The following is a 14,995-nucleotide window of genomic DNA, read 5'->3' as shown; positions in this document are numbered from 1 at the left end:
TTAAAATGTTAATTAATAAAATCTTTTACTATCTGGTTAAAAACGTAATTAGAATATCAAGATAAAATAATCTCTTCACGCTTAATAATTATTTTAATTAAGCTCTGTGGATACAAACGATTACTATTTACTACGATTTACATTTCCTTCGCTACTTATAATACTGCAAGAAGTAAAACGCACTTATAAATTGTATATTACTGTTTTATGCCCATTAGTGTGATGAAAGAAGTTAAGAAATTCTTTAACTTAATTTGTAGGTATAAGTGATATTGATTAAATTGTATATCAACACAATGTTTAAAAAATTATAGTAATTCAAATTTTGACTTGTGTTGCGCACGAACTTATAACAATAAAATTCTTAAAAAAATATTGTCAATGTTTATTTTTATTTATTAAAAAAAAAAAATTTAAGGAGATAAGAATCTAGCTTAATTATTAACAATCACTGGTATAATTATAAGGGTATAGGTGTCATATTTCCCCAAGGCGAAACTTTTATTATGCCAATGCTTCCAATACAGAATAGTACTTGTAGAGTTTAATTTTACAAAAAAATTTTGTAGATGAAGATGTATTTTGTCAAATATGTTTTGTAAAATTAAACTATCAATATAGAAAATTATTTTTATAAATTAAGTATTCATAATATAGATCACTTAATATTTTTTAGAGTAGCCCAACATTTCATGTCCTTGAAATTGGTGATGGGAAACATAGGCATTTATTTTGTTTTGTTAATTATACTACAACATTTTTAATTAAATAAATCGTTTGTGAAAGTACTAAATTTTCATAGTTAAATTTTTCGATGTTGCTATTGTTATAATTTTTTTATTTGTATAATCAAATATAACTATATGCTTCTCGTTTTTTATAATTGTCAAACAACTAAAATTTGTTTTTCTCTTAAAAATTATCAATATTTTTATTATGTCGTTTTTTTTTTTTGTTATTATAATAACATTAAACATGATACCGCACTGTGTTTCGCAAAGTCCTACATCACATCACATTAATAAAAATAAAATAAAATTACGTTATCAACCAATATGGAAGTGTTTCGGGATCTGAATCATATATGGTAGGCTAATAGTAAGGTTTCTCTAGTACACCTTAGATCGAGGATTCTAATTCTATATTGTATCTCTCTTTATATGATTTTCAGTAAACTTTCAATGACCTGTCGTCAATCTTAGTCGGCTATGTCAATCACGTATACTTTTATCCATAATATTTGTCATGTTATTTTGGTGAATTAAACAGAACAGCTGAATGTGATTTGTGATAACACATGAGTTATCATAATCATGTAGACAGATTATATATAACAGAACAGCGAGAAAGGAAAGTAATTTGAATTAAAATTCTTCCTCTGGAGGATGGAAAAAGTACGTCAGACATTTTTTGAAATTAAACGTACTGTCATTTAGTGAAAAAACTTTATATTTTGTAATACTGATAATACTTTTATTATTTAATTTTTAATTATCAACCTTATATCTTACAAAATCTACATTAATTAATATTTTACTATAAACCCACAAACCACATAAAACTTAACAATTAAACAATATCTATTTTCTAGTATAACTGCTAATTTAAGATATGGCGGTTGTATTTTTTGACGTGCCTCAAATTTCACTTCTGATAGTTATCTGTGTATATTATCTATTACTGATAATAAATGTTTTTTTTTTGATAACATTTATATGATTTACATTAATTATTGTCGTCATTACTAAAAAAAATGTATGGAACTTATCTAAACAATAGCGTAAAAATACATATTTATTATCATTTAACTACATTTTAATTTTATGACTTCTAGTTCTTATATCACGTTTTATCCTTCATTATGTCTACTGATTATGAAAAACTGTAAGTTAGTTTCATTAAGTATTGCCAATTACATTTTTATATGGTTAAATGTCTATTTATTTACTATTTTTCTTACATGTAGCGTAAAAGATCATTTACGTATGAGATTAATAGAATCTGGCTGGAGTGAAAATCTCAATGAAATTATCAAAAACTCTGTCAAAGAACGTTTAGCTGGTGGACAATTTATAAATGCTATAAAATTTGAACAACTGTATCAAGATGTAGCTCTTAAAGCTCGTGGTAAGTTTTAAGTACTAATTGAATTCTTTAATCATTACTTACATACTTACTCACTTGAAAATTTTCTACTAGATAAATTTGTAAGATATAATTTTTCAAGATATTATAAAATATAATATGCAGACAGCACAATAATTTGTAAATTAAATGAATTATATTATTCTTTATAAGAAATCTTTTATTTCAAAAACAAAAAAATATCATTGTAGGCCTTTGTAATTGTAAATATGTAAGTGAAAATTTGCGATAATTCCAGAGTCGCTTAATTTGTATGTTATTTTTTTTTTTATTATGTTTAAGCTGCTGTTGTTGTTTGTAATTTTGTTATACTTAAAATTTCTAACTTTAGAACTTATAATTTAAATTTAATATTAAAAAAATTGTTTTAATTTTAACAAGGACATAAATAGTTAAATTACAATTTTTAATTTAATGCTTATAACTTTTACAAAATAATAACAAAGAAATGAATTTAAACCTTAATATAAAATAATTTAATATTATTTTATCGTCCTAATTAATATATATACGATACAAATAATATAGCTATATAATTTCCAAATAAAATAATTTGAGTGCATTAGTTTAAAATTAGAAAACTAAGGGTCATATTCATAGTTAATTTTTATTAATAAAATTTACTTAACATATTATTAAGATAGCTTATACTAATTAATTATAAATATGGCTCTCATTTTTAAGTATAATATTTTAGATTTAATTTCACCTAACATGGAACTAGAAATTCATACAAAATTAAACGAGTACTTATCTCTAAACCTCGAGAATGAAGAAGATGAAGATGATGACAATTTATTCTCTTCTGATGAAGATACAAGATCAATGGATGTTGATAAATAAATATTGATAAAATGTTATTTTTAATTATTATTGAAGTCTGATATAATTTAATAAATATTTTTATAAAAAAAAAAAACCAATGGTTAATATTAAAAACCGTTAAAATAACTAAATAAAGAGTTTGGTTAAATTAATATTCATTTATTCCAACTGTCTTAATTGCAGTTATCACTATATTAACTATATATATGGTTATTCTAATAATACTTTTTTTCTTTGTGCAAGGTTGATCTGATTGTTAAGTTAAAATTATTTCTGATCAAGTAGAATGTTTTATATTACATATATAAACCTTTTAAAAGAAGTCTCGAAATAAATACTAAAAAATAGTATCAACATAATTATTATTCATTTACTCCCTTAAATATCACCTGTGCAAACAGAGACATAAGTTGCTAAAGAAAGGGGTTAAGTAGAATGTATATAAAAAGAATTTTATATGTGTCATTCATGTAAATTAAGTGTACTCCTTTGATTAATGCTGATACAGCATATAAAGTGGAAATATAGGGAGTCGATTAAAAAGAAAAACCCAGCACAGTAGGGACGTGGCATAGTTGGGTTAAGTATAGATGATATCTGACAGTGATTAAAATCACTATCATAAAAAACACTTACATGCAAATCTGTAAATAGTGTTTAATTTTAAAAAATTGGTGGCTTATTCCAAAAGCTACATGATCTCCTATTTCCTTTTTTTAATATTCTGATTACAAGTTTTATGATTTATAAGTGTAATATATGATTCAATAAATAAATATATATATATTAATAATATATAAATATAAATAGTACTTATCTTAAAAAATATATAATGATCCATACATTTTTGAATACATATACATATATAATAAATATATATATATTTATAATATATTAATATATAAAGAGAAATGGTTTTATTAAAAAAAAAACCCAGCACAGTGGGGTTATTTTTTAAAAAGTTATAGCATTAGACAATTAAAAATATAAATAAAAATTTTTTTGCTAATATATTTTTTTTTTTTATTAATTTTGATATTCATTTTCACTATATTTTAAATATATAAAAAATTTTATTTTTTATTTATTAAAAATATTTAAACATTTTGAATATTAATATATTTAATGTATTAGTTTACTGCAGGGAACTGGAGTATACACAATAAAAATATTATAATTAATAAATATATGAGTTATTGCAAGACATTTCAATTGGACATCATAGACATATAATACAGGATGATTTTTTTTATCATAACCCACTCAATTACTTGCAGAATATATATAATTTAAACATTTTTTTTTTTTTGTTATCTTTAGTTATACATTATTCTTGAATTATTAACTATGTAATACTTTTTAAGTTCATCCCTTATACCTTGTAAGGGTGTCAACTTGTATTGTATGTATTATACATGTATATTAACTCAAAATTTGAAACTTAAAAATGTTATATCTAATAAACAAATAGTTATATTAAAAATTCAAAATATTTGTTCCTATTTGAAAAAGTAAAGTTATCACTTTTACAAGGCATAAGGGGGATAATCTTAAAAAGCAGTACAAAGCTAATAATTCAAAAATAATGTGTAACTAAAGAAAACCAAAAAAATATGTTTAAATTATATATATGTATATTCTGCAAGTAATTGAGTGGGTTATGATAAAAAGATCACTCTATATATATGAGTATTCGATAAGTAAAGAATCGCGTTTCTATTCTCGTTGTTAGTAACAATGAACTTTTTCCTTACTTACTGATTACCTGTATATACTAAAGTAGAAACTTGGTCGTTGCCCACAATATCCTATACAATTTTTGTATTGCCTTTTAAAAATTGCATTTTTTATTGTTATAATAAAAACATAATTGTTGGTCAAATATTACATTAAAAATAATTTTTTTTATACAAAAAGTATTAAATATGAGTGTTTTGATTTTATTTAAAAAGTGTGTAAAGCATAAATTGAACTATCTTGGAACATTTACCTGATAACTATTCATTTATTTCTGAAAACGCTAATGTCTCAATTAAGTCAATAACTAAAAATCCTATGAATACTTAAACACAAATTCTGACAAATATTGTACATCGATCAAACTAAGTTTTAAGATAATCACTGGAGTAAATTATATCATAAAGCTATGAAATAGTTTTTGAAGGCTGATATCTCAGCGAATCGAATTCTTATGATAAATCTATAATGATATTTTATAAAACAATTTATTATGAAATATATTTTTTTTATTTTATTTTGATTCAAAAAGCAAATATTATATCACAATTATAGTAATTGCAAACATTCAATTTATAAAAAATTTACTTAATACTAATAATAAATAAATAGGTTTAGGTAACAAATAAACACTAGTACCTAAGTATAATAAAAAAATTATCCACATCTAATTGGCATTACCTTGGCTTATTTCTCTACATTTATTTTATTTATATTTTGATCTTAATAAATATGAAATACATATTTGAAATTGTATTAATTTTTTTTGTAATCCGGTTTTTTATCACAGAAACCTGATTACATAATTAGTAATATTTAAAGAAACGTATTAATATCTAAAATTGTCGTGTTGCGTATAATTTATGATATGACTTTCATCGTTAATACTAATTATTATTATACAAATATATATATTTATATATTATATCTATGTCTATGTTCAGACTTGAGTTGAGTTTTCACAAATCAATTTGCGTGGCACTTCATATTTTACTCGGATTATTGTGTTCACCACATCGACACTTCTTTTGCTCTGTCAACAACAGTTGTTGCTTGTTGTGGATTACTGGACATAGGTCTATTCATCCGAACAAGTTATAAACAAACAAAAAAGTAGCGGTATTTAACTAATGCAAATTTTTTATCATTTAATATTGAAGTTTACCTTATAGAAGACGATGAATTTTTCAGTATCGATAATCGACTTTTGTCACGATTATTAAATGATACTGCTAAATTGGAAACTTGGCTAGTTATGGAGTCTTGTGACATACTGCGATTGAACTTGACACCTTGCAAAGCCGGTCTGTTGTATGGAAATCTCCATGGAGAATTTGGTGGTGGTGGGTCCAGCTCGAATCCTCGATTTTCCATACCAGAAAGTTTAGGAGGACCATTGGTCTCATCGTCTTTTTTGGATGATAAGCGTCTAAAAAAAATATAAAAGTATTTCAAAATTGATGAAGCTTTAATAAGTAGTTGATATTGCAGAAGATTTTTTTTAACCTTAAGATTCTGCGACCTAGTCCCTCAGGTTCTTCTAAACTTTTACCCACTCGTTTTTTTCGAGTACTACTATCTTCAATTATGATATGTCGATCGTAGGGCGTGTCAAAGTCAACTTCTAGTATAGTTGAGAACTTGTGTGGATAAACACAATCCACCGCCACAATTATCAGTCCAATGCCTATGCATAGTAGACCTATAACAAAAATGGATCGTTACGGAAGATTTATTAAGTTAAGAAACTGTTTTTAATGTATTATACCTGTTAACAAAGTCAACCAAAAACACCAGCCTAATTTAAAAATTAAAAACGTATCATCTTGAAAACGTATGACTAGTGGAACCCACGGAAGCATGCAATGGTAAGCAACTGCTGCAGCAACCATAAAACTACCAGTGGCTATCATAGTGTAAGCCCCATATCGAGGGACTACCACTAGAAGAACGTTCATTAAGAACCATAACACGAAAGCCGTCCTGTAACATCCAAGAAAATATATTAGTTTTTGTTTGCGAGATATCTTATTATATGTTACCATAAGAATATGGTTCCATAGTAGCCAGCAGCTCTGTACTGTCCTCCCCAGGCAAAACCTTCTTGACCAAGACTAAAGTATTCAGCAACGGTCAATATGGGGAAAGGAAGACCTCGATACAATGCTGCTTGATAACTCTCGCCCATTTCATGAGCTCCTAACCACGAAAAACGTTCATTGAAATTGATATCTTCTATTGGAACGAAAGTATTATCGCTCGGAAGTGCTACAAAAAATATATAATTTAATAACATTTATTGAATAATTATTATTGTTTATTTAACAGTTGTTAATTAAATTAATTATTTATTACAAATAGATTTAATTATCTTGAGGGACGGTGAAGCCGAGTTGGTAACGCGGCAGTGTTTAACGCGCACTGCCTCGAGTTCGAAACTCGGACACATGCGGCTTCATTTGCCGAACGAGAGATCAGTTTGGTAATTGGAGTTACCATCCCTCTCTCCGGCGATGGAATAACCACCCGTCACGGAATATAAATGTTTAAGAAACCTTCTCTTTTGGGGGAGGCTGCTATGGTCCTTAATGGGCTGATTAAGCGATAAAAAAAAATTAAAAAAAACTTAATTATCTAATAAAACATAAAGTATGTACCGCTAAGTGTTATGTTAATATGACTCAGTCCAACATAAGCGCCTAGTTCGGCAGTAATTAGTTCCTTGGATAAGGCTCTGTATGTACTAGTGATCACTGTTCTAGCTACATGCCAACTGGATCCTAAAATAGATACTGAAAAAGAAAAAGAAAACTTTAAATTATTTTTTTTTTGTTCAGTAAAGTCAAAAATGATGATTTTAGTGTTATACAATTGTTTTTCCGGGAGACCTCGAAAAAGCGAAAGTGCGTTTTAATAATTTGTAGGTTACAAAATTGCTGAACCGTAAAGGCACTAGAAATGATAGTTTTCTGACAGACCTTGTCACGCCCCTGGAATCATCATTTAACCTAATTAATTGTTCCGATTTTGTTCACACTTAATGGCATTCTTATATGTATAAAAAATAGCAGTCCTCTCCTTTTTATACTTATAAATACTATGGAAAACCCCAATTTTAAACATTTTTCTAATGTAGGAACGATACGCATTATTATCGATTTTTCATCCATATATAGATTTTATTTAGTCACCATAGTCAAATATAATAATAGAATACTGTTAAAATTTTAAGTAATTTCTTAGGTTAATATTTTCTAAGGTTATACATCCATATCTAATCAATTATTTGAATTTTTTTATCAATATAATATACTATTGCAAAATTATTAAATAAAATTATTTTTGGGTAAAATTTAAAATGTACTGCAATAAGCTTACAGATGATACATGTGTATTGATGGGTAATAATAAATTATTTGATAATTTATTTACAAATATAAATTATTCCATTTTTTGTAAGATAGTAAAGTTTCTAAGAGTAAGGACATCATTTAGAAATAGATATAGTTGGTAATAATTAACTTGAATAACAAACGTTCTTGTTCTAGAGACGTTAACTCTTTCAGTCGAAATCATTCAAGAAAAAGCGTATTATAATTATTTGATTTTCTAATAATGTTATGAAATATAGTATATAATATATCCATCAGAAATTTAACAATTAAAAAAAATGTATATTTATTTTAACTTTGAGATAACGTACATTTTTTATACTATATCACAATAATAAAATAATTTTTAGTATACCGTCAAATGGGACAATTTGGGTCAGTTAAATATCTATTATCACTTTAGTCGTATTAATCTGCAGTATTAGTAAAAAGTTTACATGTATTGTTACAAAACAAAAAATATTTGTTTATAAAAATTAAGTGATGAAATCTGTAAAATATTTAACTACCTTAAGTTTTAACATCGCTCAAGTTGGCACATTTGATGGTACGAATTATCATTTAATAATTTAATCAACATGAACATAACAATAGATTTCATCTATATAAAATTTCATAGTAATTATTTAGATATTTACATTAAATCATGCACGAAGTATTAAATTTAAATTTAATTGTTGTTATTCTATTAAAAAATGTAAGAGGTAATCAAGGGTAATTATTTTACCTCATTATTTAATATATAATATGAATGAAACATTTAGTTATGATTGCTTTTATAAAGCAGTTTATTTAGTTCGAAGAAAGAATACGATTTTCTATTATTATTATTATTTTGTAATATTCCCAAAGAAAATTGAATTACATGTAATCAGTAAAAAAAAACTTAGTCTCGCAGCGTATTGACTGATTTAAAGAATAATAACTAGTTATTTTTAAACCGTTTATTAAATAGTAACACTTATTAGATACATTATTATATATTTACTGCATGTCATGTAATAGAAAAGACAAAAATATGCTAACATAACGTGATAAAATAACAAGAGTGTAACACTAGTGAAAAAATAAAAATAAAACTAAAATCTTTGTCTTTGTCTTTAAACAAAACTATTAGTTGAAGAGCAGGAGTGAAATATTTTTGAGTTAGTTCGAGTTGATTAAGCAGGCTGACGTATTATGAAATGTCTTTTCTTTTAGTTGATTGAAACTTGATAACTCAATAATGAAATTTTTGATAAAATTTGTACAGGAAATGTTTCATTCCTAAATATATTTCAATATTGTATTTGAATACTAAAATATTAAATATCTAAATTTAAACATTGTAGTATCAAGTAATTACCTATTGTATGACGACAATCAATTAAAATCTTTCATTATTTCAGTAAATACTTGAAAAAGGACCCGTATTGGGATATAGATAGCTTCATTGTTTTAATTTAAGTGCAATGGTATCGTGCTATTTACTTCTATTTAGTCGATTTTATAATTAATATGCAAATGCATCAAGGGTTGTTTAAAAATAACTTCTTAAAATATATGGTATAAAATGCATTGACTGGTAAGTCCTGTCGCGAATGATTAAACTCCCACACCTGAGCTCCGGTTAACCGTCATAGTGTAATATGACTTATATTAAGACAGTATACAATAACACAGAAGTCAAAACTCGAGTACTGAAACTCTCAGGTAGAAAGCTTTAAGGAATTTCTGGCGTTAAAATTATTCTTTAAAAATTATTTATTAGTTTATCTGTTATTAAATCTTTAGTATAAGGTTATTGATTAAACAAATAAATCATCGAAGTAAACAGAATTGAAAAATCGCAAGCGTAAATGACGTTAGAAAATTGCGAAGGGCGCTTCTTAAAGTATAATTTATGACATGTGAATAATTATGCGTTTATTTTACATAAAATAATTTTAACAAGTGTACTGTTATTTTTTTAACTTCTAGAATTATTTTTGTTCAGCCATAAGAGACATTGCAAGGATAAATGTCCATTTAAGGACGGATGTAGAAGTTATTAAACGTGGGTGTCACATTTACGTGTTTGAAGTTAATGCATCAATGGAATATCAAGACAAAATCATACCATTATCACGTATTATCAGCTCAAAATGTCTACCATTTAGAATAGGAAGTTATTTGATTTTAAAATACAAATGTATGTCGCGGTTGCTCTTTAATTTCATAGCTAGACAATTCTTCTTGTGATGTTGTATTGTAATAGGGTTATTTGAAAATTCTCAACTTTTATAATTTGTTGAACACAAAGTAAACGCTTTAAAGTATTTTTTCTTCAAACAACGCTTTGATGGCGGTTGTAAGTGATATTTATACATCATCATAATTTCATTACGGCTACTTTTTGAAAAAAAAATCATTATGTGAATACTACGATTTTTGTTTCGAAATGAAGATGAAAACAAAAGAAGACCCCATAGGTTTAATGGGTTCTGATCTCTGTTGTTGCGAAAACATTATCTCCACCGCAAATTGCTTAGGTTGGTCGTGACAAAACGGTCGCTGCCCCCACGCAGCGATGGCGGACAATTGACGATGGACCCTCGGGGCGTTTACGGAATTACTTGTTTTATTATCTTCGACTGAATATAGTCAATAGCCATGCACGTCGATTTCAGCAATCATTGGTGAATTCATAGAAGAAGATAATGCAATTCGTTATGATAATGTCTTAATGTACAAAAGTATGACATTTGTTAGCCTATGTGTGTGGAGTATTGAAAGGTCGTCATCCAAGAAGCACTGTGGATTTCCCGAATTGATAAAACGAACATGTTTGGTCGTAAGGTCTGACATACATGGAAATGATTTAGAGTAATTGAGTGCGAGATTTTTCACCTTTTTTATCGTTTATTTGACATTAATCACCATTATTACCTCGTCGCTTTTCACTAAAACCTTAAAATACTTAACAGAATAGTTNTACGCAACACGATGCGAGATTTTTCACCTTTTTTTTATCGTTTATTTGACATTAATCACCATTATTACCTCGTCGCTTTTCACTAAAACCTTAAAATACTTAACAGAATAGTTAACACTGTCGATCCTTGAAATTATCATGTTGTATCCTTGAGGATCAATCGGGAGAAAAACAATCATGTACAGCATTCGTACATACAAAAAGCAGCAAGCTATTGTTCGCAGTAATCAGCACGGGCGAAATGGTTTCACAAGAGCTCACATAATTACACATACATGTATCTATGATTGCATTTTTTTCATTGATGACCATAAATACCATTAATACTCATATAATGTTGATGAATTTATTTTGATTTTAGAATAAACGCATAAATATGTTTGCATTACTTCATCGCTGTATATACCTGTTGCCGAATTTTATTACCAAAAAACTTCAGAAATAAGATCATTTTCAAGGGTTAAGTTATTCGGACCTTGCAGATTTTATTAATTATACAGTTTGTCATAGTCATTTAATCTCTGTACATTATTTTCTTGAACAATTAATCGTAAAGTCATTGCGATGTTTCACAAGAATTGCGCCACTTCTTTATTTATTGGGTAGAATGTTTTTGTTTAACATACAATATCAAATATATATAGGCATTAGCGAAAGCTAACCTCGAACGGTTTCGCGACACTGTTGTGTGCCCGAAAGCTGTATTGCCTGTAATAAAAAACGTTTAACGAACTAAGGTCTATTACAAACTGTTATTAAGAGATAGAATTTGTATTTTCTCGGAAGTCAAATTATCCAATAAATATGTTACGCGATATTTTGTAATAGGCAATTAAGATATGAAACGTTGCCTCTGGATGAATGTAAAAAGATATCAAGTTTCATTGTAAAATGGTTATTCATCAGTTAGTTCATGTATTTTGTAATAGTCTAAATACGGTCTATATGCCTAGACCGTTAAAACGTTATTGGCTTTAAAAGATTTGTATTTTTTATTGTAAAATTATAGTATTTTAAGTTCCCTTTTGCTTTACTCTCGACGACAATTATACATACACCGGTTAACTAGACTGCTTCTATCTCCAATAAGAATAGTTCCTTTACTAAAAGTTATATTGCTATTTCTTACTTTACATTCTGTACGAAATAAACTCCTCAATTACTATAAACAATACTTTTAGTTTATTGAACTTTATTTTAGTTTTTGAAATAATTCGAGTAAATAGATCATTTAACAAAACGTTGACAAAACTAACGAAATAATTTTGTTTATAACAGTTTTTATCGATGAGTAAACACATCATATTAACATTTCGTTGTGCTCCAATTATCAACTACGGTATAATTACCAAAATTCTTGGATTTTTCTCCTATAAATGTAAACACGTAGAAGTTTAAATTCTTCGTAGACCTTCGAGCCAGATAAATGTAATATTCGTTTTGAAGGTGATACAGATTTTATAGAATCATTTTTATATCGTGATGTGGTGTATAACTTTTCAAATTCATATCATTTTCGACATAATATAAATAAATCTGATCCATATTTGTTAAGTCAGCGATTGCACCTTTAACGTGAAGGACGAGTTGGACAATATATGACAGTAGAAAATCGTAATTTGTATTATAATGATTTGACAAATGAATAGCCTAAGAATTATTAGCACTAGGCCAAATGGCTAATGAACCGAGCTAAATAACTACACACGTTGTGAATAACAAAACTAGTTAATGTATAACATGGTTTTTCATTATTTAGTGTAAATCTTAAAAATACGAAGCGAAGTGAATCGTTAAAGGTCACAGTGTCATAATGATCGTACTCGTCACTCGTAGCCAAAAACACGCAATACATATACACTATTTGTAACATTTTACTAATAAGCTATTACCGCTTTGAACAAACGTTACCACACTGCATTTGTAAAGAGGTCGAAAATTAAAAGAAAAAATTAAGAAATTAATGCGAAAATTTGATTTTCTAATAAATCTGAAATATATAAATGAATATTTTTTATTGAAACTAAAATATATCGACTCGTATTCATTTGGACTCGAGACTGTTTAAGCGGTGCTTGGACATGCTACACAAAATAGTTCACAGTATTGTCGGTGTCATTAAATGAGTCAATGAATAAAATATGATTTCAATTCTAAATATTGTTAAAGTTAAAAAATGATTTTTTTTATGAATATAGTAGAAAATCTCAAATATAACTTTAGTAGCGTAGACAGAGGCTAATTTGATGATAGCAAGAAGATGACTCCCACGCATATTTATTTTATAAGCCTACATCCCTTAGATTATTATTGAAATAATACGAAATGAAAAATAAACTCCGACTACAGTATTTCATGGGTCTGATAAAAAATCCTGAGTAAAGGGTTTAATTTATGCAGAACTTACACTGTGTTAAAAGAATATTTTATTGAACAACATTGCATTTTTAAAACCGACTGATAGAAGTCAAAACATAAACATTTATTTTTATATGGAAGCACATTTTTAGTGAGAGCGAATTATCTTTTTGATGTACAATTATTCGATTAAGATACATTTTGTGTTTAAACGTCTCAAATGATTAATGTTGCTTATGTTTGAAAAGGTCGAATTAGTTGCGCGACATGATGTACATTATTTTAACAAGGTTAACTCAGATTCGGCGTGTGAACAATGTTGGCGAGAACATGTTTTTATTGTTATAACTTGAGTCTATTAATGTATCAACTCGTACGCATACACATGTTTAATTATGAACTATAGGAAGTAGTGTTTTACTATAAGACTACTAATGCATCCGACTGTCAAGGTAACCGAACTCCGCGACGATCTCCTTGACTTTCCGTTGCCAATCTAATAATTTATAAGTGCGGTATTTCGAGTACTTTGTTGGTAAATGGATGAATGATTATTGCCCGAAGACACGGTAGTAACTGAAGTGCACGAACCACTCCTTCCATTAATGCGGCAAATTTCAAGATCATTTTGTTGTTATACTAAACTAGAAATAGATTCCGATTGTTTTCAACCGCTATCCGTGTCACTGTCATCGAAAGACTGAAGACAAACTAAATTTAAAAACGACGCCGCCATTGAATTGTTTAACGCTGTTCCAATTAATAAAATATATATTTAATTCTACTTGATTGTTAAAAAAAAATATATTTATTTATATATTAACTAATTAACCCCAATTAAAATGAATCATCCAATGTTTTATATGAATTATTTTAGGAAAAATCTTAGTTATCAGTGCTCTATATTTAAAGTATTAACATGGCTCGATAATTTTATACTCTCAAAGATGTTCATAATTTTTATTCAGACTCATGAAGAAATCTGTTAACGTTTATAACAAGGTTGAATAACGATCGATTTCATGGCCGAGAAATATTATAAATTCTATTGCAATTGATCGCGTAAAACTGAAACCAGCTAACTATTTCTATTATAGGAAAATAATTACAGGTTGATAATCTTTTTTATGGTATCTTAACTACGAGGATGATATTTTACCTAAATAATAACGTACATACAAATATTTAAATGACTCATACCTAACATTTCAGGATTCAGTACACACACATGCAAAGGAAATGATCTAAATCGTTAAAACTGTTTATGGTAAATTATCAAATAATAATAATAATTTTAAAAGTATTTTATTGATGTTAGTTTACATTTCAAATCATCCGAATTTAAACAAGTTAATAATTTTAAACTGAAAAATTTAAAAGTATTTAAAATTTATACAACTTATAGGAGGCTTGGATTGGTCAGGTGAACCAAAAATAAATCTCGGTGGGCGTAATTAACTAGAAACGGGTTATAAATATTTGGGTATATTATATGATACTATTAAGGATTGTGGTTGTTTTTTGAAAACTGATGTCAATGTACTTAAAAGTGTAAGATATAAGCTAATCGAGAAGGCTCCTAATG

The 14,995-nt window shown here is 27.1% G+C and overlaps 2 protein-coding genes across 3 annotated transcripts in view; one reads left to right on the top strand and one right to left on the bottom strand.

Moving 5' to 3' along the window:
• The first annotated feature begins 1,715 nt into the window (after nt 1-1,715).
• On the top strand, nt 1,716-3,105 carry LOC126907073 (uncharacterized). The gene is made up of 3 exons (XM_050688103.1): nt 1,716-1,884; nt 1,967-2,127; nt 2,843-3,105. Exons 1-3 carry the CDS (start codon nt 1,862-1,864, stop codon nt 2,986-2,988), a joined length of 330 nt encoding a protein of 109 aa, XP_050544060.1. The 5' UTR covers nt 1,716-1,861; the 3' UTR covers nt 2,989-3,105.
• Nucleotides 3,106-5,194: 2,089 nt separating this feature from the next.
• LOC126907057 (dual oxidase maturation factor 1) overlaps nt 5,195-14,995 on the bottom strand; it is a 28,130-nt gene continuing 18,329 nt past the window's right edge. For both annotated transcript variants that reach the window (XM_050688077.1, XM_050688076.1), the window contains exons 4-9: nt 7,365-7,499; nt 6,750-6,975; nt 6,476-6,690; nt 6,214-6,409; nt 5,873-6,136; nt 5,195-5,785 (exon numbers count right to left, since the gene is read on the bottom strand). In XM_050688077.1, coding sequence (XP_050544034.1) covers nt 5,716-5,785; nt 5,873-6,136; nt 6,214-6,409; nt 6,476-6,690; nt 6,750-6,975; nt 7,365-7,499 — 1,106 coding nt within the window. In that variant the 3' untranslated portion in view covers nt 5,195-5,715. The remainder of the gene's footprint in view (nt 5,786-5,872; nt 6,137-6,213; nt 6,410-6,475; nt 6,691-6,749; nt 6,976-7,364; nt 7,500-14,995) is intronic.

The sequence above is a fragment of the Daktulosphaira vitifoliae genome, unplaced genomic scaffold, assembly GCF_025091365.1.
Source record: "Daktulosphaira vitifoliae isolate Bord-2020 unplaced genomic scaffold, ASM2509136v1 Scaffold_5, whole genome shotgun sequence".
In the NCBI taxonomy this organism is placed as follows: domain Eukaryota; kingdom Metazoa; phylum Arthropoda; class Insecta; order Hemiptera; family Phylloxeridae; genus Daktulosphaira; species Daktulosphaira vitifoliae.
Note: the sequence above shows the minus strand (reverse complement) of the source record. Positions and strands in the feature narration are given on the sequence as shown.

Bases quoted from the DNA above. Each gene is read 5' to 3' on its own strand.
- LOC126907073 (XM_050688103.1), top strand. From the start codon at position 1,862: ATGTCTACTGATTATGAAAAACT. The intron at 1,885-1,966 runs GTAAGTTAGTTT...TCTTACATGTAG, and splicing joins TCTACTGATTATGAAAAACT to CGTAAAAGATCATTTACGTA. The intron at 2,128-2,842 runs GTAAGTTTTAAG...ATAATATTTTAG, and splicing joins TGTAGCTCTTAAAGCTCGTG to ATTTAATTTCACCTAACATG.